The following is a 27,598-nucleotide window of genomic DNA, read 5'->3' as shown; positions in this document are numbered from 1 at the left end:
ATGGAGGAGGAGAAGACGGACCTGGAGCTCTACTTGGACCAGTGCTCTGCGCAGGTGAGCCTGGGAGCCGCTGCCACTGTCCCAGAGTCAGGGCCCACGGCCCGCGCACCCAGGAGTCCGCCTTTATTTCATCTCTAGTAAAACTCCTAGCGACCCTAGGTGGTGGGCTTCATTATCCCCATCGTTCAGTTGAAAAACCAGAAGGTTCGAGAGATGAATTAACTTACTAAAGGTTGCTGGTCCAGTGTGGATACAAATTGGAGACACCTGTGGCTTCTTTCAGTTTGTGATTCTTACATTTTGAGGTTTTGCTTTTTAATCTAAGAACTGTAGAACACAGAGGAAAGAGTCCTCAAAAAGAAAAACAAGGGACTCCCCTGTTGGTCCAGTGGTTAAAACTCTGAGTTTCCATTGGAGGGCCCTGGGTTTCCATCACCGCTAAGGAAATGAAGATCATGCATGTGGCGGAGCCAAAAACAAGTGAAAAAGCAAGAGAGCAACTTATAGAGGGAGTGGTGGTGGTTGGGGGGGTGATTAAATAGACCAGTGATTAGCAGTGAAGTAGAAATAGTGAAGTCCCACAGCATTTAACATTGCAAAGGAGAGCCCAAGCTGGGAAGATTCCGTGAAAGATGAGTTAACGGCTCTGTAAAGACAGTTTAACAAAAAGTTTCTTCAGATATAAGGCTATACTGGGTATACTTAGGGAATACTATGTAAGCTTATTCTCTAAGGTGTGTTCCTATAAGTAAACTCAGGAGGCTGTCAGGGTTCCACTGACATAAAACATCCCTCTTCAATATCTTCTTGCCATTGCCTCCAATTCCTTGTTGAAGTTCAGTTCTCTGGGTGGGAGTTTTGCTTTCTGCTAAAATGCCATAATGGGAAAAAGGAGGGGAGTCACCAATGTTGCAGACATTAGTGCTTTAGTGTAAATTGGCTGATGGAATCTTTTCTGGCTAGAACAGAAGAGGCCACGGAAACAATGGAGAGGAATCTGGGCCGCTGCCCCCACTTCACTTTCCCTAGGGCCCACCTGTGGGGTGGGGGTGGAGGGAGATAGGGGCTAATAACATAATTCAAAATGAAATAAGGTCAAATCTTATTTTAAGAGAATAACTGCATTCTTCTAAGTGTTTTTGTCTAACATTTAGTCACCGCTGCCATCTGCTGGACTTGTGGTAACAGCACCACCAATAGGATCTGAAAGTGAAAGAGTAAAAGTGAAAGTCGCTCAGTCCTGCTGACTCTTTGCGACCCCATGGCCTATACAGTCCATGGAATTCTCTAGACCAGGATACTGGAGTGGGTAGCTTTTCCCTTCTCCAGGGGATCTTCCCAGCCCAGGGATCGAACCCAGGCCTCTCACATTGCAGGCAGATAATTTACCAGCTGAGCCACAAGGGAAGCCCAAGAATACTGGAGTGGGTAGCCTATCCCTTCTCCGGCAGATCTTCACCCAGGAATCAAACCAGGGTTTCCTGCTTTGCAGGCGGATTCTTTACAACTGAGCTATCAGGGAAGGCCCATAAAATGCAAAGAGGGCCACAGAAGCCACAGGCCGACAAGGGTGGGATTCGAACCCACGTGTGCAGAGCACAATGGATTAGCAGTCCATCGCCTTAACCACTCGGCCACCTCGTCCTGGTAGGATCTAGCCAGACTTCTTATGGGCTTCCCTGGTGGCTCAGATGGCAAAGAATCTGACTGTAATGCAGGAGACCCAGGTTCCATCACTGGGTTGAGAAGATACTCTGGAGGAGGGCATGTCAATCCACTCCAGTATCCTTGCCTGGAGAATCCCACGAACAGAGTCTGGCGGGCTGCAGTCTACAGGTTCTCACAGAGTCGGACACGACTAAAGTGACTTAGTACACAGCACACACAGATATATATGTATATACTTCCCATGTGGCACAGTGGTAAAGAATATGAGTCCCATCTCCTGGTCAGGAAGATCCCCTGGAGTAGGAAATGGCAACCCACTCCAGTACTCTTGCCTGGAAAATTCTATGGACAGAAGAGCCTGGCAGGCTACGGTCCATACGGTTGCAGAGTCGGACACGACTGACCACACACTTTTAGCCAGACATATTAGCTGAGATAACTTTGTCATGGAGAAGACACAGCACAAGGCATTCATGACTGTTCAATTGTTAGAAGTAAGACCTTCTGACAGGTGAGGTTATCCTGCCAGCTAGTGGTCAAAATATAGAATCCAGGCATGCAACTTGGGTGACGTCGGTGGTAATATGTACCAACAATATTTTTTCCATAACAAAGGCCATGAGTTTTATATTAGCTGTTTCCCTCAGTTGCATACCTCATTCCCTCTGTTGATGATAATGGAAGTTGATCAGCCTTCCCTGGGCTGGAAATACAATACATTGATTTAAACTAGTCTTTCCATTTAAATTTCAATAACTTTCCCCCTATGCACATAAATGGAATGATTTCTTATCTCTTCTTTGACTAGAAGGAATAAAGATGAGTCCTTTGTGGAGGCTTGATTAGCACTCAAGGCTGTATCCTCAGCTTCCTTCATTTACTGCTCTTCTCTTTAAAATATGATTTTAAAACTAAAAAAAAAAACACCTTTAAGTCAACTAAAGTTTATAATCAACTTAGGGAGTACAGAAAAATCTGTACTTTTCAAAACACAGATTTAGAGCGTGATTGCCAACTTACCTGAATTACAGAAGTGGATTTAGAGTAGTGACTTACTACAAATTTAACCAAAGAAAAATGTTTTATGAAACATGCCTTTTCTGTATTTTAAGACACATTTTCCTGTTTTCATGAAGTGTGTTGTAACCCTAGAGTAGAACTTTAAGGAGACTTTGTGGAAAGAGCAGGGTGTGAATATAAGCTATCTGAACAGCCTCCTCCTAAACACACTGCCTGCCAGCCAAGGTGGCATCCTTTGGATGTGACATGGTGTTCTGTCTGTTGTGTTTTGTCTGTTCTGGGAACGGCCTAGGATGCCCTTACCACATCCAGATCACCCCTGCTGAGCCCAGCTGTGCCTTATGATGTGGACATGCTTACCTCATCCAATCCAGAGAGTGCATTTAATCCCCAGCTTGAAGAAGTCACAGAAACATCTGGCAGTTTCTCAGCTGTGGATCTTAGCTTCTTATTGGATGAGCTCTCCCAAGAAAAGAAAGACCAGACTGTCATTAGGAGCAAGCATGAAATTGAAGAAAACTGTAAAACTCAAAAACAGCAAACTAGGCTGCCCTTACCCAGCCAGCTGGACACTGGCCTGGCCTTAGACAGCAGCAGTGGGTCAAGTTCCCACTCACACCTGCACCCTGCTGATGGTAACTCAGCCCAGCCCTCTCCTGAGAAACCACACTCCTTGCCTCTGGCGTCCATAACTCCTATGACACCAATAGCCCCTATTTCAGAATGTTCTGGAATTGTGCCTCAACTACAGTAAGTTGCTATTGTTTTAAATGAGTAATGCTTCTGAGTATAGATTTTGTATTCTTGAGTGGGATCATAATAGTGTAGGGAAGAGAATTTCAGATCTTAGTATCCTTTGTTTTATCAGCTCTTAACGGGCTTGGTTTTAGACTGTTTACCTGAAAAATGAGCACTAACTCTTGATCTCCTAAGCGGGAGTTGAGGTTCAGTCTACATTTTCCTGAAGGGTTGTATTATCTACACTAAAGCACTTTAGTTGCTGTAAATTGTGGTTGGAGTTGGAATAACACAAAGGATTAAAAAAATGTAAAACTGAATTTGATTTGCAAGCGGATTTGATGTTGTGCTTCCTATTTTGAGGCATTTTGAAAAAGATCTAAAACTTAATTTTTGTCAGTCATGAAATTTTAGAAAAAGCTATTTTAGTCCTTTAGGATTTTTACAACATACTAAGGACTGTGTAACTGTATATTTCACATTTAGAATAATTCTCCCCCTAGGAAGTCACCTAAACCTGTAAAATGAGGAAGTTAATAGGTTTTCATTATTTTTTACTTTTTAAATCTGATATAACTTAGGTTGACTTATTTCTTTAGGAACATAGTTTCCACTGTAAACCTGGCCTGTAAATTGGATCTGAAGAAAATAGCTTTGCATGCAAAAAATGCAGAATATAACCCAAAGGTAAGATTTCTCAGTAATTTTTTCAATAATTAGGTTCTATGTAGATGTTCTTTCCTTCATAGGATCATGATATTGACTCATTCCTTTGTTAATATTTTTAAAAAAGAAAAAATGTTTGGTGGAAGACTTTTGGCAATTTGAAAGTTTAACTGCCTTATTCTCTGTTTTGAACTTATAAAAATAATCTCATTTTCCATGTTGAATACTTATTAAGCAGTTCTAAACATTAAGATCTTTCACTTGTTATTCAGAAAAACCTTTCAGTATGACTGTTTTCAGCCTGACTATGGAAATGCTAGCTTTCTTACAATGTCATCATATTCATGGAAATAATTTTTTCTAATTGTTGTCACATTTAGCTGACACACGTATTTTTTCACTTATAGTTTCTATTACCTGGGAAATCTCAATTGTATAAAGTGCAAAATTGAAGTGTATGATTCTGGCTTTAATAAAATCTATTTTATTAAATTCTATCTTATCTATTAAAATCAAAGTTTAATAAAATCTATTCTTTTTTGTGTCTTTCCAAGGCCAGGCATCCCGTTTTCAGTGGTCTGTTTACCTAGGATTTGTTAATTCAATCAACATTAAATGATTAGTTAAATTACTTAGTACAAAGATGAGTGAGGCCTGGTGCCTACTGGGGAAAAGTTCACTGCCTTGGGTAGTGGAGGATTTAAGGAGTTAGATGAGAAAGGCCATATTAGTCAGAACCAAGAGGACCTTGCCAACATCAACTATTTATGGATAAAGTCTTTGTTTTTCCTGTTGTGGTAGTGGTGCTATTGACATCTGAATTTAAATATTACCTGAATATTACCTAGTGCAACAAAGCTTTCCTGTTTATCTTTTGTGTTGCTGGCTATTATGAGGACAGAAACCCATTGATGGGCTAGGATTCTTAAGGATGTAGCTATGATTAACTACACAATTGAGCAATCAACATTTTGAGCCTATTTTATTCTCTACTGTCCTCAGCTCTCCTCTCAATTTGGTGCATAGGATTTGTCCATACTTAGACTTGACAGCCGGAAAAATTCTGATTTGGCATTTCAGATGTCTTAAGAATTGAACAAAATGAATATCAGGTGAGAGTGCCACTTTTTAGTAAACACCTGGAAAACATTAATAGGCCTTGATCAGTTGTGTGTAGCGCTGACTGAGAGTTCTTTTTACTGTTAGCACTTCAAATGCAATAAGACCTGTAAAGCTTTAGCATAGGGTCTGAAACATAACAGGTACTCAAATTTTACCTTTACTATTCTTACCTTTTAGAATCATGTACATTTTAGAATCATGATCATTTTCTTAACCTTAAGGTAGGAGAATAGACCCAGACATTTTTTAGTTTTCCCACTAAATTTCAATTTATTCAACACTTTTCATGTCCAGCTCACTCTTGCAACTGAAATAGTGCTAACCCTTCAGTTCAGTTTGCTCAGTCATGTCTGACTCTTTGCAACCCCATGGACTGCAGCACACCAGGCTTCCCTGTCCATCACCAACTCCCGGAGCTTATTCAAACTCATATTCATCAAGTCGGTGATGCCTTCCAACCATCTCATCCTCTGTCGTCCACTTCTCCTCCTACCTTCAATCTTTCCCAGCATCAGAGTTTCTTCTAATGAGTCAGTTCTTTGCATCAGGTGGCCTAAGTATTGGAGTTTCAGCTTCAGCAAGTGTTAATCCCTAGTGGAGGTTAATTGTTCTTTTGGCTTCTGTCTTCAGAGGTTTGCCGCTGTCATAATGAGGATCCGAGAGCCCAGGACTACAGCCCTCATATTTAGCTCTGGGAAAATGGTCTGCACAGGAGCCAAAAGGTAAGAGGGGCCACCCTCCTCCAAAACCAGACAAACAATTCAGCATGTGAAACAAGGAAGGATGGCATTAATATTCTAAAACACATAGTAGATGCAAAATACTTTGCTGAAGAGTTAAATTCATGAAATGCGAAGTTAGGGGTTAAAAACATTCAGCCTCATAATACTGACATATCCCACTTTACAGTCTCCCATCGTGAAGGGGACTTCACTAGGCTATTACAACTTGTTTCTAAGGTAATATTTAAAATGAAAAAAAGAAAAGCTATAGTAGTAGTAAAGCCTGTTATAAATCTGGGGGAGTAGTTCTTGTGTATTTTCCTCATTGCAGGCAGATACACGGATAGAACTTTTCAAAGGAGGGAAATTAGACATTTCTTGACCATTAGCTTGAGCATTCACTCAGGAGGGATCTCTTAAAAGGCTTCTCTTTCCTGGATCTCATGCCGAGGTAGCCCTGTGCTGATGGAGATCCGTTTGCCATGAAACTAGTAGGAGAGCTGCTCTTCCCTCTAGGTGTTAGTAGATGAGTAGTAAATTGTCCTCCTGAAAGGGTGTGCCAATTTTCTTCAGTGAACACTGAGTGTTAATATTCTTTATATTTGTCAAATTTATTGGCAAAAGTTGCTTTGTTTTAATTATGTTTCTTTTTATTTACTAGTGAGATTAAATTTTCATAAGGATATAAACTGTCTACTGTATCTTTTGCCCAATATTCTATAGAGAGATTTATCTTTTGGTATTTAAGTATTTTTGCCATTTTGTACTATATTTCTCCCATATTAACGTTAGTGATTTTTTTGGTTTTTTATACACAATTTAATTTTGTGTGTATATGGTTAGTCTATCCAATCTTTCTCTTTATGGCTTCAGTGTTTGGCTTCATGCTTAGGATGGCATTCCCCACATGTAAGTATTGACCTCCATGTGTTTTTCTTGTTTCTTTCAAGTCTTGCTTTGTATTGAAGAGAGGAAATTAATGTTTTGATTCATCTAGAGCCTTCTCTGGATGAAGGAAATGTTCTGTATCTGTACTGTCCAGTGTTGTAGCCTCTCATCACACGTGGCTACTGAGAACTTGAAATATGGCTAATACCACAGAGAAATTGAACTTTTTAATTTTGTTTTAAAAATTAATACAAATTTAAATAGCCACATGTAACTGGTAGCCACCATATTGGGCACAGCAAATCTAGAATTTCATTTCAATATTTTCAAATGGCCAGTCAATGTCCCAATACATTTATCAAAGAATCCATTTTATCTATTTCTCCCCCACCTGTTTTTGCATGTTCTTTACCTGTGTCCAAGTAAGTTTCTGGACTTTCTCTTCTGTTGATCTGTGTATCCTCTGATCTAGAAATTTCCATTTTGAAGTCATTTTTGGACAACTCTGCAAAGATGTTCATTTCAGCATTGTTTAAAATGGGAGCAGAGGGAACAAATATCTAGGAAGATAGTTTTGATTCAATCAAAAATAAAATTATTTAGCCACATGTAGTATTAGTAGCCACATATGAGGTTGTTAAGTTTTGGATTGAGAGTTGTGAAAATTTGGTTAGTATAAGGGATATAGAATAATCTCCAAAAATGTAACCCAGTGCAGTTTCTTTAGTTGTAATAACCAGAGTTTGCAGAGTGAGGGATACCTGTCTTTTCACAGAAAAGTACAGAGGAGCTAAATTTAGCAGTGGTAATCACCACTGGTGTTAAAATTTCAAGGTTCCTAACCTAGTTTCAAATGTTTGTACAAGAACATATATGTAAACTTTAACTGTTAGTTGTTTGAATGGGAATTTCTGTGTGATATAAGAAACTATAGGGCTATGAAAATTCTTGAAATTTGACCTTATAAATATTAGTAGGAAATGTAATGGGTCAGTTAGGTGAACTATATTTTTTAAAAATGGAAGCCACGTATTTCACTTCTGCTATGGGGACAAGGCCCTGCTAGGGACATTTCAGGAGTTGGAAATGGATGTGGAGAATGAACATGAAGTGAGGTGATGTAAAAACAGGACTATGGTGTGAGAGATCTAGAATAGAAAGAAACTCTCCCAGTCCCTTTGGTCAAGGCAAGTAAATTCAATCTGACTTCTCTTTAATGTGCTTTCTGATTTTCAACTTAAAGACAGGGATAAACCATAACATAGGGTAGGATTCGTAGGTTTTACTTACCAGGGGTTGTCCCTGCTTGGCGATCCCTGCTGCTCATTGTTTTTATTTTGGTAGTGACCATAGCGACCACTGAAAGAAAAAGTCCCAAATCTCAGGATTTCACATTCTCTGCCATATATTTAAGGACAGAGCTGGACAAAGAGTTAAAACATAGCCACACATTTGGGTGAATTTATTTCTTTCTCATTTTGAGCATGAGTTGAATGACAGTTGTGTAAGAAAGCCTAAGCAAAACTGGACAGATTTTTAGGTATTGTTATGACTCTTTTTATAAGTATATAACTTGCCCCATAAAGATCCAAGTCCTGACACCCTATCTATACCACTCACATGGCTCATATCTTACTTTTTTTCATGTTGACTTTTTTTGTATGCACGTGTCCTTACTTTTGCTGCTGCTGTTTTCATCTAAATGGCACACACTTTTAGACCACATGGATGGTTCTAGCACCTTAATGAGCACCACAGTCACTGCCGGGCTTGTTACAACATAGATTGCTGGGCCCTACCCAGAGCTGAGGTAGGACCTAGGACTTGGCATTTCTAGCAAGTTCTCAGGTGACCATACTGCTGCTGACCTGAAGACACCTTTTGAGAACCAGTGGAAATTGTCAATTTTATCTAATAGCACTTAAAACAAGTAAAAGAAAAAAATTATATGTAAAAGATGGCTAGGAAGACACAAATCTGTTTATGATTCAGTTCAACAACTGCCCATTGTACCAAACCCTTTTCTAGGTGCTAGGGACAGGAGTAGGGGTGGTGGGTCCTTCTCCTCAAAGTCTGCAGCTTCCTCGTATACAGTGAATGATAAACATGGTACAGATGCTACAAATAAAATCAGAGAAGTGTCTGAATATAGCCCAACTTGTCAGCAGTCGCAGTGATTAACACATCCTTAATGTCTTGCCCCTCCCCAGCGAAGAGCAGTCTCGACTTGCAGCAAGAAAATACGCTCGTGTGGTGCAGAAACTGGGCTTTCCTGCCAGATTCCTCGATTTTACAATTCAGAACATGGTTGGAAGCTGTGATGTGAGATTTCCTATCAGTCTGGAAGGTTTGGTGCTAACCCATCAGCAGTTCAGTAGGTATGATTGTGTAACTTCACTTTGAGTTTACCAAAATATTAAAATTCTCTTTGGGTTGCTTATATAACATATCTTTCAGAGAAAGTGTACATTATTTTTAAGCCACAATGAGTGAAAGGGTGAAGTTGCTGTACTTAAGTCCTCATCGGTTACCGTATGTGTCTAATCTTCTGAAATGGTGGTTCTCAAAACTAAATTGCATAGCAATCACCTGGACAGCTTATCAACGCACATTCCTGCCTGGGCTGCAGTCCCCAGAGATTCTGCTTGACTCTGCATTTCTAACAAGCTCACAGGTGATGCCATTGCAGCTAGCCAGAGGCCCACACGTTGAGACTCACCAATGTATAGATTTCTTAAAAATAAAAAAAAGTCACACCTGGCTGGGGGCAGTGGCAATGGCAGGAAGAGAAAGGGTATGATATGGACTAGGTAAGTAGGAAGGGCTGACAGCCAGTGAGGGGAAAAGGGGCTGGAGAGAAGATTTTAAAGTAACATTATAATAATAATGAATGGCCGTAGCATATTTTATGAAGGCAAGCCTATCTAGTTTTTGTCCTACTGAGTTTGTTCGAGAGTTTTCTTTTCCTGTGTGTGGCTGTAGCACCCACCACAGCTTCTTTCACGGATTCATATTTCCTGGGGAGTATCTCTAGCCTGCTTGGCTTCTTCAAACAAAACTTCCCATCTCAACAGCAAATGCTCCCCCTCCAGCTGCTTCTGTGCTTCTCACAGCCTGCTCAGGCCCCCAGAAAGTGATGATGGAGGGAGGGTGACCGACAAACTCTAAATCCCACCACCCCTTAGGCCAGGGCACTTGAACTGGCTTAGCATCACAGATGCTCTTAAATTCTTGTGATCTAACGTGAACTGAAGTCCTTTCACTCTGCTTTTCCTTCCCTTCGCCTTTGAGCAATCATTCTGTTTAATAATAGAGAGGGATCATAGAGCTGTGTTTTCTTTAACGTTTGTTAACTTTCCATTGAGATGTGACCTGAACTGAAGTTAAAAACTGCCTTGTCTTTCCCTAACTTTCAAAAAATTTTTGTTAATTCTAAGATTTAGCTTTTATGATACTCTTTAAGCAATATCTTGGCCTTGATTGTATTTTCATTTTTTCCTCTGCCTCAATTTTTTCAGCATATGTTTATTAAGTGCCTATGAGGTACCCTTTGACTTCACTGAGAAGCACCCCATGCAAGATGTATTGCCTCTTTATGTGTCCTTTTCTTCCTTCAATCTTGGAATGACTCATAGAATTCATAGTAAAATCTTCATTTTTAAGAGTCTCTGAACACATACTCTATCTTATCTTCTAGATCCTCAACCTTGGACCTCCTGTCTATCTTTCTCTGAGCCAGTTTTTAATGAACATGTGAAAGATGTCTGCCCAATTTTGAGGTACATGTCTGTATTAGTCTTGGCATTCCCCTTTCTAGCCACTTAGGGCTCTGAAATGATGTGTGCACTTCCTCCCAAATTTCATTTCTTTTTCACCAAGATTGTCGTCTTTGTAGGTCAAATTTAAATCTGGAGTGGGAGTGCCCCCTTGTCAGTACTTCTACCTCTGAAAAATGAAACTGCAGAAGGGCAAAATGAGAATTCATCTGATGCACTGCTTTTAGTCACTTGGAGTGGGTCCCATCACTGTTTTCCCCTCTTTGTGAGCCACTTTTATGATCTCACTCATCTTTTTAAAAAATTTGGCCAGATACTCTCACAGATACCTCTTTCCAATCTCACTTTTGCCTCCCCCAAAATGCCCTCCATCTTTAGCTCCTCCAGTGTGTGTATTTGTGACATTGGGGCATTAAAATACCTCTTTCTCAGCAGATTTGTGTCTTTAAAATGAAGACTTTCTTTAATGGCCTGTAGCCCTGTGGGGAACCATGGCAACATATCACTTATAATTGTCAAGTTTGCTTTATGTTAAAACCTCAAGTTCAAAAAAAAAAAAAACACCTCAAGTTCATTTAATTCCCCTGATTCTACAAATATGTGTATCAGCATCTGATAATATGTGTCTCACTTGTTACTGGGTACCTTCTCCATCAGTCTTTCTATGCCATAATTGTTTTCCGTTTTCCCTGAGCACTTTTTTCCCCTTCCATTCAGTTTTTATTGGGTTGGCCCAAAAGTTTGTTCCATCTCATGGACAAATCCGAACGAAATTTTTGGCCAATCCAATAAATCAAAGTTATCTTAAATTTTCTTAAATGAGTAGAATCTAGGTGGCTACTCTGTCGTAGATGCAATGGTGATAGTGGCAATCAATGCAGCCATGGGACCTTGAAGTTATGGAACCACTATTTAAAAAGGAAAACAGAGAAACCAAAGACGATAATGAAATGTAACTATGAAGGTGTAACTGTGAAGGTGAACACCTCTTGGCATGTTTTGGTACCACCAATTAGGATACTTAATGTAACTGGGGAAGGGCTGAAGATAAGGAAGACTTCTAAAGGGAAGTAACATATAAACTGAGATTTGAATGAGCAGGTTTGGTCCAAGAGATCGGCAGCTATTTTTTGTTTTCAATCTTCATGAAATGTTCTCCATCTCTCACCAAAACCTCTTTTCTTTCTGTGTCAGTCTTCTTTTGAAATGAAGGAGAGAGTAAATAAAGTAAATCTCTGGTTGGAAGTTCATCATGCTAGTACCTTAAAATCACAGTTCTGAAGCTAAAAACAGTTCACCATGATTTACATACCGAAGACTTTTTTTGTATATATATGTATGTATCTGTTTTTTATTGAGGTACAGTTGATTTACAATATTAGTTTCAGATGTACAACATAGTGATTCAAATTTTTATAGATTATACATTTAATATTATTATAAAATATTGGTTATATTCCCTGTACTGTATAATATATCCATGTAGCTTATTTCTTTTTACATTATAGCAATTTGCACCTCTCAATCCCTTCTTTCTTCTTCTCCCTTCTCTCTCTCCCCACTGGTAACCAATAGTCCGTTCTCTGTATCTGTGATTCTGTTTCTTTTTTGTTAGATTCACTAGTTTGTTGTATTTTTTTTTTTTTTTTTAGTTGGAGGCTAATTACTTTACATCATTACAGTAGTTTTTGTTATACATTGAAATGAATCAGCCATGGATTTACATGTATTCCCCATCCCAGTCCCCCCTCCCACCTCCCTCTCCACCCGATCCCTCTGGGTCTTCCCAGTGCACCAGGCCTGAGCACTTGTCTCATGTACCCAACCTGAGCTGGTTATCTGTTTCACCCTAGATAATATACATGTTTCAATGCTGTTCTTTTGAAACATCCCACCCTCGCCTTCTCCCAGAGTCCACAAGTCTGTTCTATACATCTGAGTCTCTTTTTCTGTTTTGCATATAGGGTTATCGTTATCATCTTTCTAAAGTCCATATATATGTGTTAGTATACTGTAATGGTCTTTATCTTTCTGGCTTACTTTGCTCTGTATAATGGGTTCCAGTTTCATCCATCTCATTAGAACTGATTCAAATGAATTCTTTTTAATGGCTGAGTAATATTCCATGGTGTATATGTACCACAGCTTCCTCATCCATTCGTCTGCTGATGGGCATCTAGGTTGCTTCCATGTCCTGGCTATTATAAACAGTGCTGCGATGAACATTGGGGTGCATGTGTCTCTTTCAGATCTGGTTTCCTTGGTGTGTATGCCCAGAAGTGGGATTGCTGGGTCATAGTTTGTTGTATTTTTTAGATTCCACGTATAAATGACATCATTCAGTATTTGTCTTTGACTTATTTCACTTAGCATAATACCCTCCAAGTCCATACATGTTGTTGCAAATGGCAAAATTTTATTCTTTTTTGTGGCTGGGTAGTATTCCACTGTGTATATATATCACATCATCTTTATCCATTCATCTGTTGATGGACATTTACATTGTTGCCGTATCTTGCCTATTGTAAATAATGCTGCTGTGAACTTTGGGGTGTATGTATCTTTCTGAATGTTTTTATTTTCTCTGGATATATACCCGGGGGTGGAACTGCTGAATCATATGGTAGTTTTATCTTTAATTTTTTAGAATGTATTTATTTGATTGCATTGGGTCTTAGTTGCGGCACACAGGCTCTTCTGTGCATCACTTGGGATCTTTCACGCAGCCCATGGACTCTAGTTGTATCACTTGGACCCAGTAGTTGCTGCTCACTGGTTTAATTGCTCTGCAGCATATAGGATCTTAGTTCCCTGACTGGAGATTGAACCCTCTTCCCCTGCATTGCAAGGCAGATACTTAACCACTGAACCACCAGAAAAGGCCCTAGTCAATTTATGATTTAAGGTAATTATTGATACGTATGTTCTTACCTGGGGCTTCCCTGGTGGCTCAGATGGTAAAGCGTCTGCCTGCAATGCAGGAGACCCAGGTTCAATTCCTGGGTTAGGGAAATCCCCTGCAGAAGGAAATGGCAACCCACTCCAGTACTCTTGCCTGGAAAATCCCATGGTCGGAGGAGCCTGATAGGTTACAGTCCGTGGGGTTGCAAACAGTCCGACAGGACTGAGCCACTTCACTTTCACTTTCATGTTCTTACTGCCAGTTTGTTAATTGCTTGGGGGTTGTTTTTGTAGGTCTTTCTGTTCCTTTCTTCCTTTTGTTCTCCTCCCTTCTGATTTGATGACTATCCTTAATGTTATGTTTGGATTTCTTTCTTTTTTTTTAATTTCATTTTTAGCTGTGCTGGGTCTTCATTACTATGTGCAGGCTTTATGTCGTTGTGGCAATCTAGAAGCTATTCTCTAGTTGCAGTGTGCATGCTTCTCATGGGCCGTGGCTTCTGTGGTTGGAGAGCCGGGGTTCTAGGGCACGAGTTCAGTGGTTGTGGTTCACGGACTTAGGTGCTCGAGGCATGTGGGAACCTCCCAGACCAGGGATCAAACCGGTGTTCCTTGCATTAGCAGGCAGATTCCCAGCCACTGGACCACCAGGAAAGTCCTTCCTCTTGGTGTGTATGTATTATTAGATTGTTGGTCTGTGGTTACCTTAAATGAAGTTTATATATAGCAATCTGTATGTGTGTGTGTGTATACACATAATTAAGTTGCTGATCTCTTAAGTTCAAAGGCATTTTAAGAACCCTGAATATTTACTCCCCACCCCATGATTACTGTTTTGATATCATTCTTTTTCTTTTTTTAATTCCCTAATTGCTTATTGTAGATATAGATGATTTTACTCCTTTTGTCTTTTAACTTTCCTGCTAGCTTTGTTATTTACTACCTTTACTGTGCATTAGTGGCCTTTACCTGAGCTTTTTCCTTCTCTAATTTTCACATTCTAGTTGTGGCTTTTTCTTTTTCACCTAGAGGGGTCCATTTAACATTTTTTTTTAACGTTGGTTTGGTGGTGCTGATTTCTCAGCTTTTGCTTGTCTACAAAATTTTTGCTCTGTCCATCAAATCTGAATGACATCCTTGCTTGGTAGTGTATTCTTTGTTGTAGGTTTTTCCCTTTCATCATTTTAAATACATTGTGCAAATGCCTTCTGGCCTTCAGAGTTTCTGCAGAAAAGTCAGCTGTGATAGCCTTACGATAGTTCCCTTGTATGTAACTTGTTGATTTTCCCTTGCTGCCTTTGATATTCTGTCTTTAATTTTTTCCATCTTAATTACAACATGTCTTGGTGTGGTCCTCTGGGTGGATGCTGTTTGGAACTCTCTGTGCTTCCTGGACCTGGATGTGTGTTTCCTTTCCCAGGTTAGGGACATTTCCAGGTATTTACATACCAAAGACTTTTATTTGCTCTTTTCCCTTTTAGTGTCTTCAGCTTTGGTTGGAAAACCAAATGAAAACATTTCTTCTCTGCCCTTAGTCTTCACTTTCTTGGCTCGGACTTCATAGTTCCCATAGAAGTTTTTCAGGGCTCCAGCTAGCATCATTGTCTCCCCAGTGTCCGGAAGTGGTTTGTGGGCAGAAGTCCTGACAGGCTTTCTGCAGGAAATAGAGTGATGTCCCAGGAAGACATGTCTACACATAATGACCTCCATATACTTCAGATGGGTACCCTCACACCGTCATGCATCTCTCTGATGCCAATAAGAGGTCATAGCCATTGCTGAATGGAATGAAGTTTTTCTGTGTGATCTGGATACACTCTTTAAGAGCAAAAACTTTTTTTTTTTTGCTGCACCAGATATCTTGAGGGATCTTATTCCCCCAGCCAGGAATTGAATCTGTGCCCTCAGCAGTGAAAGTGCAGAGTCCTAACCACTGGACCACTAGGGAATTCCTCATGTATATTATAGTGTTCAATTTCCTAGATTTTTTTCTTTCTCTTCTATCCCCATTAGCCATCGTTTTGAGAATAGTTTTATTTCATCAACATCCTCTTAACTACTGACATCTTTTTTGTAGGCTCCTCAAGCCTCTCTAGGAAGGAGTGAGTTACTATGTATAGAAGCAAATTCTGAATTTGTAAAACTTGGTATGGTTTAATATACAGTATCTGTCCAAAGACAAAGTATTCTAGTAATATTTTTAGGTTCTATCTGCTAAAAATGTTAACTTTAGCAGTTTATAAATATTTCCACAATGTGCTCATTATTGTGGAACTTGGAAATTTTTTAAAATGTGTTTACGTATTGCTATTGATAGACTTTTTTGGAAAGATAGAGAACATTTAAGAAGATCTTAATATATTCAATCTGATGCTCTAAGTTTCCTTAATTTCTAAAAGCTCAGGATGTCTGCACTTGGCAAACTATTATGACTAAAAGTGAATTCTGTCACTGACTGCCACAGAAATTACCTAGGACACTCAAGACTGCTTTTGTCAAGATGGCCAAAAGGTTTTTGGTAAAATGGCTTTTGACAACTTCTGTGTACTGGGTCTCAAATAAGTAGTTGAATAGTGCTCTTTTTTAACTTCTTTCTTTGGTATCTTCACAGTTATGAACCTGAACTGTTTCCTGGCCTTATTTATAGAATGGTGAAACCACGAATTGTGTTGCTTATCTTTGTATCTGGAAAAGTTGTGTTGACAGGTAAGTTCTAAGATTCTGACTTTCATAAAATTCAACAGCTTTGCGTCTGCTTTGTTTTACCTTTTAAATAGCTTTGTTTGCTGTCATACAGCATTTCTTGGTATTATAGAATACCTGGAAAAAAATGAAAAGCAAAATGAAAAATAACATCATACATTGGTCCCTATAGTTAAACAATATAACCTTTTCCATGTTTTTATGTCATTTTGATATATATATATATACACACACATATATATATATGTATTCGTTTATGTGTCTGTTCACTCACTCAATCGTGTCCAGCTCTTTGTGACCCCGTGGACTGTAGTCCACCAGGCTTCTCTGTCCATGGAATTTTCCAGGCAAGGATACTGAAGTTTATAGCTATTTCCTACTCCAGGGATATTCATCTTTACATCCTATCTTTTGAATAACCATTATAACATATGTAGCTTAACTCACTGTTACAAATTCTTAATGAAGGCTTTCAGTGTCCGAACAATGTTCCTACAAAGGGGTCAACAAATCTTTTTCTGCAAAGAGCTAAATACTAAATTCTTTAGGTTTTGTGGGCAGTAGAGTCTCTGTCACAACTGAGCCTTGTTTTATTGTGAAAGTAGCTGTGAACACCACATAAAGAAAAAGGCTCCGAAGTGTGAATTTAATGTAATTTATTTAATTTATACATATCAAGTAATTTTCTTCTTTTTTCCCCCAACCATTTCAGTATAAAAATCACTCTTAGCTCACAGGCTATACAGAACCAGGTAGCAGGCTAGGTTTGACCAGCAGACCTAAGTTTCCCAGCCTCTGTTCTAACATGTTACTGCATCAGACTGATTCTCCCCTTGTCAGATTATGTTTTTTCTTTGTTTGCTGCTCATTAATGAGACAAAAGTTTGGCCATTTTTATGTGTAGAGAATAATTTTATTAGTGTAAATGCTCAGAAGGGGAATATTTGTCTAAAGACAGACCATTTTAAAGCTTCTTAGTACAAATTATTTTACGAAATTGTTTTGCAAAGGGTTATACAATGCAGTTTTTCTATAGCATACATTGCTGCCAGCAATGTATCCAAATATCTTTTACAAACTCTCAGCAACATTCAAAACAGTAATTTACAAAAGAAAACTGTGTAAGTGAAAGGGATCTCACTGGTAATCAGAAATAGAAATTGATCGCTTTTTAGCATAGTAAATAGCATTTCAACTTTTTAAAATAGCATGTATGTAACTTACTGCTTTTTGTCTACTTTTTATTAGCTTTCCCCCTCTAAGGGTTTGTGTGAGTTCACTGTAGTATTGAAAATAATTACTCTTCATTTTATTTGTGATTTTTTCCAGTTTGACTTATTTTTACATAAAGGTTTTTAAAATTCTTGAGGTAAATGGTTGAGGCTCTTTTCCACATCATTCTGCTGAAGTTTGCTGGTTTTGCCTTATTTTGTCTGACTTTTTACACCTTTTACTCTCTGGGACCAGTTTACATGGCACGAGCCAAATTGACTATCCCCCCAGTAGCTAGCCAGCCAACCTGAAACTACTTATTCTTCTCATTATTAATTTGTGATGACTTCTTTTTGGCCTTTATTTTAAAATATGGGTCTGGTCTCCAGTTCTGCCTTTACTCCTGAATTATACTATGATAATCCTACTGTATTATACTATACTGTGGTTATGAATGTGCATTAATCCTAGTGAGCTCTATATCTGATTGGCCAGTTTCCCGTCATTGCTTCTCTTTGTAGTAGCTCCCCTCAAATATTTATTCTTCCAAATAAACTTTAAAATTTAATAATATCTTGCCCCATCTAAAACCAATTGAGATTTCTGCATTAGCTGAATTAATCTGAGAAACATGATAAAGTTATCACTCGGCATCCAAAAACATGGAGTGTCTGTTATTAAGTCTTTAGAATGCCCAGTAAGTGTTACAATTCTTCTTTCAGAAATAATGTGTCCTCAAAATGGGGAAAGCTTGTTTAGAATTCAAGAACATTTTGAATACAACAATGCAACAACTGCTTAAGTGCAACCAGTTTAGTGTCTGGAATAATTAAGACCTTCTAGTAATTGACAGTTTCCCTCTATACATCTTGAAGAAAGGGGAAAAGCCTGCCAAGTACATTGAATAGTGTAGATACTGCAGGCAAATATATGCCTTCCTCCAAGGAAAAAAAAAATTTTAAGACCTTTGGATGGATGCTTTCACCTATGTGTTATGTGTCATTATGAATCTGTCTTATTAACAAGTACAAACTGCCAAGTACAGGCTAAGTTCCTATTGTAGGTATACAAGAACAAGTTTCTTTCAGTACCCATAATTCAGACCAACTTTCTTAGTTATCCCAAATAAAAAGGAAAAAATATATACTTTCATGTGCACATTTGCTAGAAGTTTCAAATTACAAAAGGAAAGGAATGTCAACACAGGGTACTGAAGACCATACAGTATCCTCCCCTTAAAACTTGTCAATGTGCTCAGCAGGTGTAGCTAATTGTAAAATTGTCTCACTCCCTTGAGGTGCCAAAGCTGCAGTCAGCATGTCCAAAGCTACAGCTGAATGAAATGAATAGTTAAATGAGCTGAGAACAAAGAGGACCTGCTTTCCTACTTTGTTCTTGGTCACGGTCCCAGAGAGCAAACAGCAAAGGGACCTTAACACAACTTTTTCAGGTCTGCGCTGCTTTTCTATGGCTAATATGACATTGAGGACCCATGCTTTTTCTCAGACCATGGTAATATGAATAGTCTAGCTAGGATCTGCTAGAACAATATACAGTGACAGCATATATGTAAATTTTCACTTCTAAGATGAGACATAATAAAGGCATGTTAGGTACTCATATACCAGGCATTATGATAAGTAAGGGCTTTTATGTGGGTTCTAGTTAACTCTCTGGGCTTCCCTGGAGGCTCAGTAGTAAAGAATTCGCCTGCAATGCAGGGGATGCAGGTTCGATCCCAGGGTTGGGAAGATACCCAGGAGAAGGAAATGGCAACCCACTCCAATATTCTTGCCTGGGAAATACCATGGACAGAGGTGCCTAGCAGGCTACAGTCCATGCGGCTGCAAAAGAGTCAGACATGATTTAGTGACCAAACAACAACAGTTAATTCTGTGAGGTTGTGCTTAATATCTCAGTCTCCTCACCTGTAAAATGAGGACAATGGAGAGCTTAAGCAACATTAACAATGTCAAACAGCTGTTCATGCTGCACATGCCTGGCTTCAGAACCCACCATCTTCATGTACGCACATTATCCCCCAGCTCTTTAGATGTCTATGAAAACACCTGTGTGGTCTTTTGGACACCTTCCTCCTAATACTCCTTGTCACCTAAGGAATGGCAAATACTCTTAGTGGTGAGAGGCAGCAGGTGTGGTGGCTAAGAGACAAAGCTCTGGAAGCCAGTCATCTAGTTTTAATCCAAGCTTTACCATCTCTTGGCTACGTTGACCTTGGGTGAGTTTATGCTCCACCTTAATTTCTATATATGTAAAAGGCAGGTGCCCAGAGAAGCTACCTGCTAAGTGTTATGAGGCTTTAAAACAAGACCTGACATATGGTAAACACAGTATTAATGTCAGCTGTTATTACCTCTGTGAAAGCCCACTCTTCTTGTGTTTTCCCTAGCACTGAAAAAGATGATTTGTTGCTCTCATATCTTCCCAGATGATAGGAATATGAAGTTTAAAGAGGCTTTAGTAAAATGCTTTTTACACTTATTTCCTTCGGGCATAAAGGATGCAGAAGCTGGGTCTTTGTTACCAAGGGTCACTCTCAATCAGCTGGATATCAGTGGTTCTTGGAAATGAGTGAGTCAGAGGACACCATAAAAATGGCAAGATTTAATAATAGTGAATGAGCCAGACAGAGAACAGGATATCCCTGTCGATCATTGCTGGTAATTTACCACTAAGAGCAACTCAGTGTATACTGCAAAATGTATACCTTGAGAGGTTAAAGTCTGTTTATTTTTTCCCCGATTTGTAAGACTTTCATTTATGTGTATACACATATGGTATGCCTTGGGAAAATAAGATGTGTACTTGTGACTTGGTGTAATAATAGAGTTAGAAAATCCAGGTAGTCCTGGGAAGAGATACTGGGGCTGGCTAAGAGGTAGGGAGGGCTTCCCAGGTAGTGCTAGTGGTAAAGAACCCACCTGCCAATGCAGGAAACATAAGAGATGTGGGTTCCATCCCTGGGTGGGGTGGAGGACATGACAACCCACTCCAGTATTCTTGCTTGGAAATTTCTTGGACAGAGGAGCCTGGTGGGCTACAATTCATAGGGTCACAAAGAGTCAGACATGACTGAAGCAAATTAGCATGCGTGCATGCATGCAAGGATTATGGATGAGCTTGCAAATTCTAACATTAGATGATAGATATTTAATAAACTTTGGATGCCTATGAGGTATATATACTGTTTTAGGTGCTCAGGATGTGAAAGCAAATACAACATACTCCTTATCTGGCAAAAATCCAGCCCTGGTGAAGGAGACAGACAAATTACATGACACTGGTTCTCACAGAACCAAATGGTAAGCCATGAGTGTGTGAACCAGCCATCCCAGCATCCCTAATCCTGAAGTACACTCTTTCAGGACAGTAAAAATGGCTGAGCTCTTGTTAAATGTTACCGTTTGAAAAGGACTTTTTGCAAAACCTTGTTCATGCAACTTTTATTGCATGAACCCTATGAGAAGACTGTTGTCCTTGTTTATAGATGAGGAAATAGAAGCTCAGAAGTTAAACCATCTGCCTGTGATTTCAAACTTAGTGGGAGCGCTTGCATTTGAACCCATGTTGTTTGATCTCAAGCCAGTAGCCAGTGCTTTCTTCAGTGCACTAGCCACAGAATTTCTACCTCATTTACCACAGTTAGCAAAGGTGTTTATCCCCCAAATTGGTGTCATCATAACTTGAAGGAAAGATCTGGCAAAAGTGAAAGTTGCTCAGTCGTGTCTGACTCTTTCCGACCCCATGGACTGTAGCCTGCCAGGCTCCTCTGTCCATGGAATTCTCTAGGCAAGAATACTGGAGTGGGTAGCTGTTCCCTTCTCTAGGGGATCTTCCCAACCCAGGGATCAAACCCAGGTATCCCACATTGCAGGTGGATTCTGTACTGTGGGCCACCAGGGAAGTCCAAGAATACTGGAGTGGGTAGCCATTCCTTCTCCAGGGGATCTTCCCAACCCAGGAATAAAAGCAGGGTCTCCTTCACTGCAGAAGATGGAAGTAAAGTCTGATACTGTAAAAAAAACACAATAGTTCATAGGAACCTGGAATGTTAGGTCCATGAATCAAGGTAAATTGGAAGTGGTCAAACAGGAGATGGCAAGAGTGAACATCAACATTTTAGAAATCAATGAACTAAAATGGACTAGAATGGGTGAATTTAACTCAGATGACCATTGTATCTACTACTGTGGGCAAGAATCCCTTAGAAGAAATGAAGTAGCCCTCATAGTCAACAAGAGAGTCTGAAATGCAGTTCTTAGGTGCAAGCTCAAAAATGACAGAATGATCTCTGTTCATTTCCAAGGCAAAACATTCCATATCACAGTAATCCAACTCTACTCCCCAACCTATAGTGCTGAAAAGCTGAAGTTGAATGGTTCTATGAAGACCTACAAGACCTTCTAGAACTAACATCCAAAAGAGATATCCTTTTCATCATAGGGGACTGGAATGCAAAAGTAGGAAGTCGAGATACCTGCAGTAACAGGCAAGTTTGGCCTTTGAGCACAAAATGAAGCAGGGCAAAGGCTAACAGAAATTTGCTAAGAGAATGCACTGATCATAGCAAACACCATCTTCCAACAACACAAGAGAAGACTCTACATATGGATATTACCAGATAGCCAACACCGAAATTAGATTGATTATATTCTTTGCAGCCAAAGATGGAGAAGCTCTACACAGTCAGCAAAAATAAGACTGGGAGCTGACTGTGGCTCCTAATTGCCAAATTCAGACTTAAATTGAAGAAAGTAGGGAGAACCACTAGACCATTTAGGTATGACCTAAATGAAATCCCTCACGATTATACAGTGGAAGTGACAAATAGATTTAAGGGATTAGATCTGATAGACAGAGTGCTTTAAGAACTATGGACAGAGGTTCATGACATTGTACAGGAGGCAGCGATCAAGACCATCCCCAAGAAAAAGAAATGCAAAAAGTCAAAATGGTTGTCTGAGGAGGCCTTACAAAATAGCTGAAAAAAGAAGAGAAGCAAAAGGCAAGGAGAAAAGGAAAGATATACCCATTTGAATGCAGAGTTCCAAAGATTAGCAAGGAAAGATAAGAAAGCCTTCCTCAGTGATCAGTGCAAAGCAATAGAGGAAAACAATAGAATGGGAAAGACTAGAGATCTCTTCAAGAAAATTAGAGATACCAAGGGAACATTTCATGCAAAGATGAGCACAATAAAGGACAGAAATAGTATGGACCTAACAGAAGCAGAAGATATTAAGAATAGGGGGCAAGAATACACAGAAGAACTATACAAAAAATATCTTCATGACCCAGTTAGCCACAATGGTGGGATTACCCACCTAGAGCCAGACATCCTGGAATGTGAAGTCAAATGGGCCTTAGAAAGCATCACTATGAACAAAGCTAGTGGAGGTGATGGAATTCCAGTTGAGCTATTTCATACCCTAAAAGATGCTGTGAAAGTGCTGCACTCAAAATGTCAGCAAATTTGGAAAACTCAGTAGTGGCCACAGGACTGGAAAAGGTCAGTTTTCATTCCAATCCCAAAGAAAGGCAATGCCAAAAATGTTCAAACTACCACACAATTGCACTCCTCTCACACACTAGCAAAGTAATGCTCAAAATTCTCCAAGCCAGGCTTCAACAGTATGTGAACCATGAACTTCCAGATGTTCAGGCTGGATTTAGAAAAGGAGGCAGAGGAATGAGAGATCAGATTGCCAACATCCGTTGGATCATCATGAAAGCAAGAGAATTCCAGAAAAACATCTACCTCTGTTTTTTTGACTACACCAAAGCCTTTGACTGTGTGGATCACAGCAAACTGTGGAAAATTCTTCAAGAGATGGGAATTCCACACCACCTTGCCTGCCTCCTGAGAAATCTGTATTCAGGTCAAGAAGAAATACAACTGGACATGGAACAACAGACTGGTTCCAAATTGGGAAAGGAGCACATCAAGGTTGTATCTTGTCACCCTGCTTATTTAACTTATATGCAGAGTACACCATGCGAGATGCTGAGCTGGATGAAGCACAAGCTGAAATCAAGATTTCTGGGAGAAATATCAATAACCTCAGATAGGCAGGTGACACCACCCTTATGACAGAAAATGAAGAAGAATTGAAGATGAAAGTAAGAGGAGAGTGAAAAAGTCGGCTTAAAACTCAACATTCAGAAAACTAAGATCATGGCATCTGGTCCCATCACTTCATAGCAAATAGATGGGGGAAACAATGGAAACAGTGACAGACTATATTTTCGGGTCTCCAAAATCACTGCAGATGGTGACTGCAGACATGAAATTAAAAGACACGTGCTCCTTGGAAGAAAAGCTATGACCAACCTAGACAGCATATTAAAAAGCAGAGACATTACTTTGCCAACAAAGGTCTGTCTAGACAAAGCTATGGTTTTTCCAGTAGTCATGTATGGATGTGAGAGTTGGACTATAAAGAAAGCTGAGCACTGAAGAATTGATGCTTTTGAACTGTGGTGTTGGAGAAGACTCTTGAGAGTCCCTTGGACTGCAAGGAGATCCAACTAGTCCATCCTACAAGAAATCAGTCCTGAATATTCATGGAAGGACTGATGCTGAAGCTGAAACTCCAATACTTTGGCCACCTGATGCAAAAAAACTGACTTACTGGAAAAGACCCTGATGCTGGGAAAGACTGAAGGCAGGAGAAGAAGGAGATGACAGAGGATGAGATCATTGGAAGGCATCACTGACTCAATGGACATGAGTTTGAGCAAGCTCCAGGAGTCGGTGATGGATAGGGAAGCCTGGCAAGCTGCAGTCACAAAGAGTCAGACGTGACTGAACTGAATTGAACTCCAGCATTGCAGGCAGATTATTTACTTGTTGAGCTACCAGGGAAATTGGTGGTCATCATAACTTGAAGAAAAGATCTGGTAGCTTTCGCTTAAAAGAGAAGGGTCATATAATCCGAGTCTGGTCCTCCAAATTGAGATGTTTGATTATAGATTGATTATTAATAGGACTGTGGGGCCAATTTAGGTTTCCTCAACAGTTTTATACCAACATTTCAGTGAGGAAATATTTCACTAAATTGACCAGTTTCCCTCACTGGGATTTACAATTCCTGGAGATGTTTGTTTGATCACCTTCCACGTAAAGGAAGGAACACAGATACATGAAATCTTCTCTCAAAGCTGATACTCATGATTCAGGGGATCTTCAACTTCTTGGGTCTTGCTTTCCCACACAGTAAATTTAAAAAATTGCACTAGACAATTTTCCTAAAGACTTTTTGTGTCTAAAGTTGTTTTTCTATGATATTAAAAAAATGATCACTCTCAATGTCTGTTCCCTCTTGGGCAATGGGTTTCTATTCTCTAGGGGACACCAGAACGCTATACTATTTTGGGCTTGAATGTAAAGCTCTTGGTATTTCTAAAAAAAAATTTGGCTGCCCCATGAAGCATGTCGAATCCTAGTTCCCTCACCAGGGATTGAACCCGTGCCCCCTGCATTGGGAGCTTGGAGTCTTAATTGCTGGGCCAACAAGGGAGTCCCTAGGTATGATTTTTAAGTGTTATGAAAAAACTGAAGTACCTGGTTACCCAAAATGCTGGACCTGGATATCTGTTACTCATATAAAAAGAAACTTATTTACAAAAAAAAAAGAACTTTAGATTTGGGGAGGGGGGCCATTAGGTGAATGTGTATCTGTGTTTGCTATACCTGCTGTATTTCTGTGGTGTGCTGTGTCTAGTCACTCAGTCATGTCCCACTTTTTGTGACCCCATGGACTGTAGCCCGCCAGGCTCTTCTGTCCATGGGGATTCTCCAGGCAAGAATACTGGAGTGGGTTGCCATGCCCTCCTCCAGGAGATCTTCCTACTTTACTGTCTCCCAATTAAGGCTGTTCTATTCAAACGTATCCAGAACCTGAACAAGTCCATCAAACCAGAGGCAGAGTCTTTCTATAGCGATGTCTTACTTTTCCCCAAGCTAACAGTTTGGCTTCTACAAAACCAGTCTCTTTAGAAACTAAAATTTTACTACTATAATTAAAATTTGCTAAGACTTAAGGGACTTTTCCTACCTCAAATGTGCCAAGTTTCTATTACCATTCAATGATTCACCCTCCTGCCTCTCTACCAGACATCTTTGAGGGTAGAGGCTCAGAAGGTAAACTCTTTGGCAGTGAATGAGTAACTTCTGCCTTTGCATACCGAACCCCCCCCCCCGCCCCCGCTGCCCATGTTAAGCTAATAAGTACTTCATTTTTTATTCTTAAAATTTTTTTAATTTATTGAGGTGAAATGCAAATAGGGCAAATATAGCCATTTAAATGAAAAATTGAGGGACAATTAGTTCATTCCAAATGTTGTGCAACCACCAACTCTAGTGCCAAAATACTTCCACTATTCCAAAATAAACTCCTATATCATTAGGCAGTTTCCCCCCTTCCCTCTCTCATCCTGACCCCTGGCAACCCCCAGTCTCCAGTCTCTGAATTTACTTACTCCGGAGATTTCATATAAATGGAATCATACAATATGTGACCTTTCATGTCTCGCTTCTTTTAACATGTTTTTGAGGTTCATCCTCACTGTAGTATGTCTCAGCGCTTTATTCCTTTTTGTGGAATACTCCATTGTCCGCAATGAATATGCAGCTACAGGCATATTATTTGTCCGAGTACTTATTTTCAATTTGAGGAGTATATTCCCAGGTACCCAGGACTGAAATTACTGTGTCATGTGGTAATTCTTCTTTTAGCAGCTTTGAGGAACTGCTGAACTATTTTCCATAGTAGCTGAACCATTTTATGTTTCTACCAGCAATGTATGAGTGTTCCAATTTCTCAGTCTCTTTGCCAACACTTGCCATTTTCCACTTTTTAAGTTATTCTAGCTCATCCTAGATTCTGAATCCTGATTTCTACCTACTTCTCAAATCTCTTGATTCTCCTTTTGGGAATTCCCTCTCATTAGTTCTATCCTTAAACCAGATAACTACTACTCACAAGTTATTTCTGCTGTCTTACCTAGCGTTTCTCCTAGCTAAGTTTATAGCTCCCAAGAACAAGTCTTTATCAACTTAAACTATTTTCCATTTTTCTTCACGCTAGCAGTTTTTAATATTCTTTTCATTAATCTCCTTGCCTCCTGCCCAGTATCAGATAATAGTTCCCTGATGGACTGACAGTTCCACATAAGTACTACCTGTCCTTAACTCTTAACATAACATGCCTGTGTAGCTTTGAAAGTGGAAGGTAGTTTAGTAGGGCTGACTGAAAATCTTGCTCAAGGGTGGGCGCTGTGTCTAATTCATATTTTTATCCATTTTAACTCCTAGAGCAGTTGTAATTAAAGACCTCGTGAAACTCAACTCTAAGGGTAACGATGGTAGAGTCTTTCCCTTTAGTAATCCCTTCCCAAATTGAAATTTAAAACTTTAGAACAGTTCCAGTTTGTCTCACTCTGTTAGTCAATATTAGGGAATGAGGATGTTAACTAAAGCTGAGTAGATCAAAGTAAGCCCGTTTTGCTGGTAGCTAAGTGCCTACAACTGCTGCTGAAGGTCATGTTCCGTGGTCACATCCACGGCCCACTGAGAGATAACACTCCTATTTCACACTGTGCCCCAGGAGGCTAAAGACACATGGATGCGCCCATTTTACAGAAATACTAGAAAACTCTGCCCTAGGGTATGTTTTTGTGGGAATGTGACTGTAGTCACCAAATTTTTTTGTCTTTACCAGGAATAAAGTACTTCTCAGGTACACCTAAAGTATTAAAAGTAACTGGAAGTGACAATGAAATTTTAGCCTTAAGAAAATTTTAGCATTGTTTTATATTAAAGATTATGTAAATTTGGATTTCTTTATAGGTGCCAAAAAACGTTCTGACATCTGTGAAGCATTTGAAAACATCTATCCTATTCTAAAGGGTTTTAAAAAAGCCTGAATATATCATTCAACATCTCACAGTATATTGTTTTGAATATACACATAAGCCCAGCAACAGAAACAGCTAGATTGTAGATGTTCCATGCACATTTTGACTTTAATTATTAAAGTGTGATTCTGTATGAGTAACCATGCCTAAGAAATGACACTTTTTTTTCGAAATGACTGTTGTATATTATTTTTTAAATGGAAAAAGTAATCTGATTTCAGAATTTGAAGAGTTAAGGCCTTGCTA

The 27,598-nt window shown here is 39.5% G+C and overlaps 1 protein-coding gene and 2 non-coding genes across 3 annotated transcripts; 2 read left to right on the top strand and 1 right to left on the bottom strand.

The window, feature by feature from the left end:
• On the top strand, positions 1-27,439 carry TBPL2 (TATA-box binding protein like 2). Its single transcript, XM_020890256.2, has 7 exons — positions 1-54; positions 2,981-3,438; positions 4,026-4,113; positions 5,845-5,936; positions 9,035-9,202; positions 16,113-16,207; positions 27,285-27,439. The coding sequence occupies exons 1-7, from the start codon at positions 1-3 to the stop codon at positions 27,359-27,361; spliced, it is 1,032 nt and encodes a 343-aa protein (XP_020745915.2). The 3' UTR covers positions 27,362-27,439.
• TRNAS-GCU (transfer RNA serine (anticodon GCU)) lies at positions 1,563-1,644 on the bottom strand. Its single transcript has one exon. It is a non-coding gene; the product is annotated as a tRNA-Ser (tRNA).
• TRNAC-GCA (transfer RNA cysteine (anticodon GCA)) lies at positions 13,540-13,612 on the top strand. The gene has a single exon. It is a non-coding gene; the product is annotated as a tRNA-Cys (tRNA).
• Positions 27,440-27,598: the final 159 nt, after the last annotated feature.

This window comes from Odocoileus virginianus, chromosome 6 (genome assembly GCF_023699985.2).
Source record: "Odocoileus virginianus isolate 20LAN1187 ecotype Illinois chromosome 6, Ovbor_1.2, whole genome shotgun sequence".
In the NCBI taxonomy this organism is placed as follows: domain Eukaryota; kingdom Metazoa; phylum Chordata; class Mammalia; order Artiodactyla; family Cervidae; genus Odocoileus; species Odocoileus virginianus.
This window is presented reverse-complemented; position numbering and strand designations above follow the sequence as displayed.

Coding starts and splice junctions, on each gene's coding strand:
- TBPL2 (XM_020890256.2), top strand. CDS start 1: ATGGAGGAGGAGAAGACGGACCTGGAGCTCTACTTGGACCAGTGCTCT. Junction 55..2,980: donor TGGACCAGTGCTCTGCGCAG/GTGAGCCTGGGA, acceptor GGAACGGCCTAG/GATGCCCTTACCACATCCAG. Junction 16,208..27,284: donor TGGAAAAGTTGTGTTGACAG/GTAAGTTCTAAG, acceptor ATTTCTTTATAG/GTGCCAAAAAACGTTCTGAC.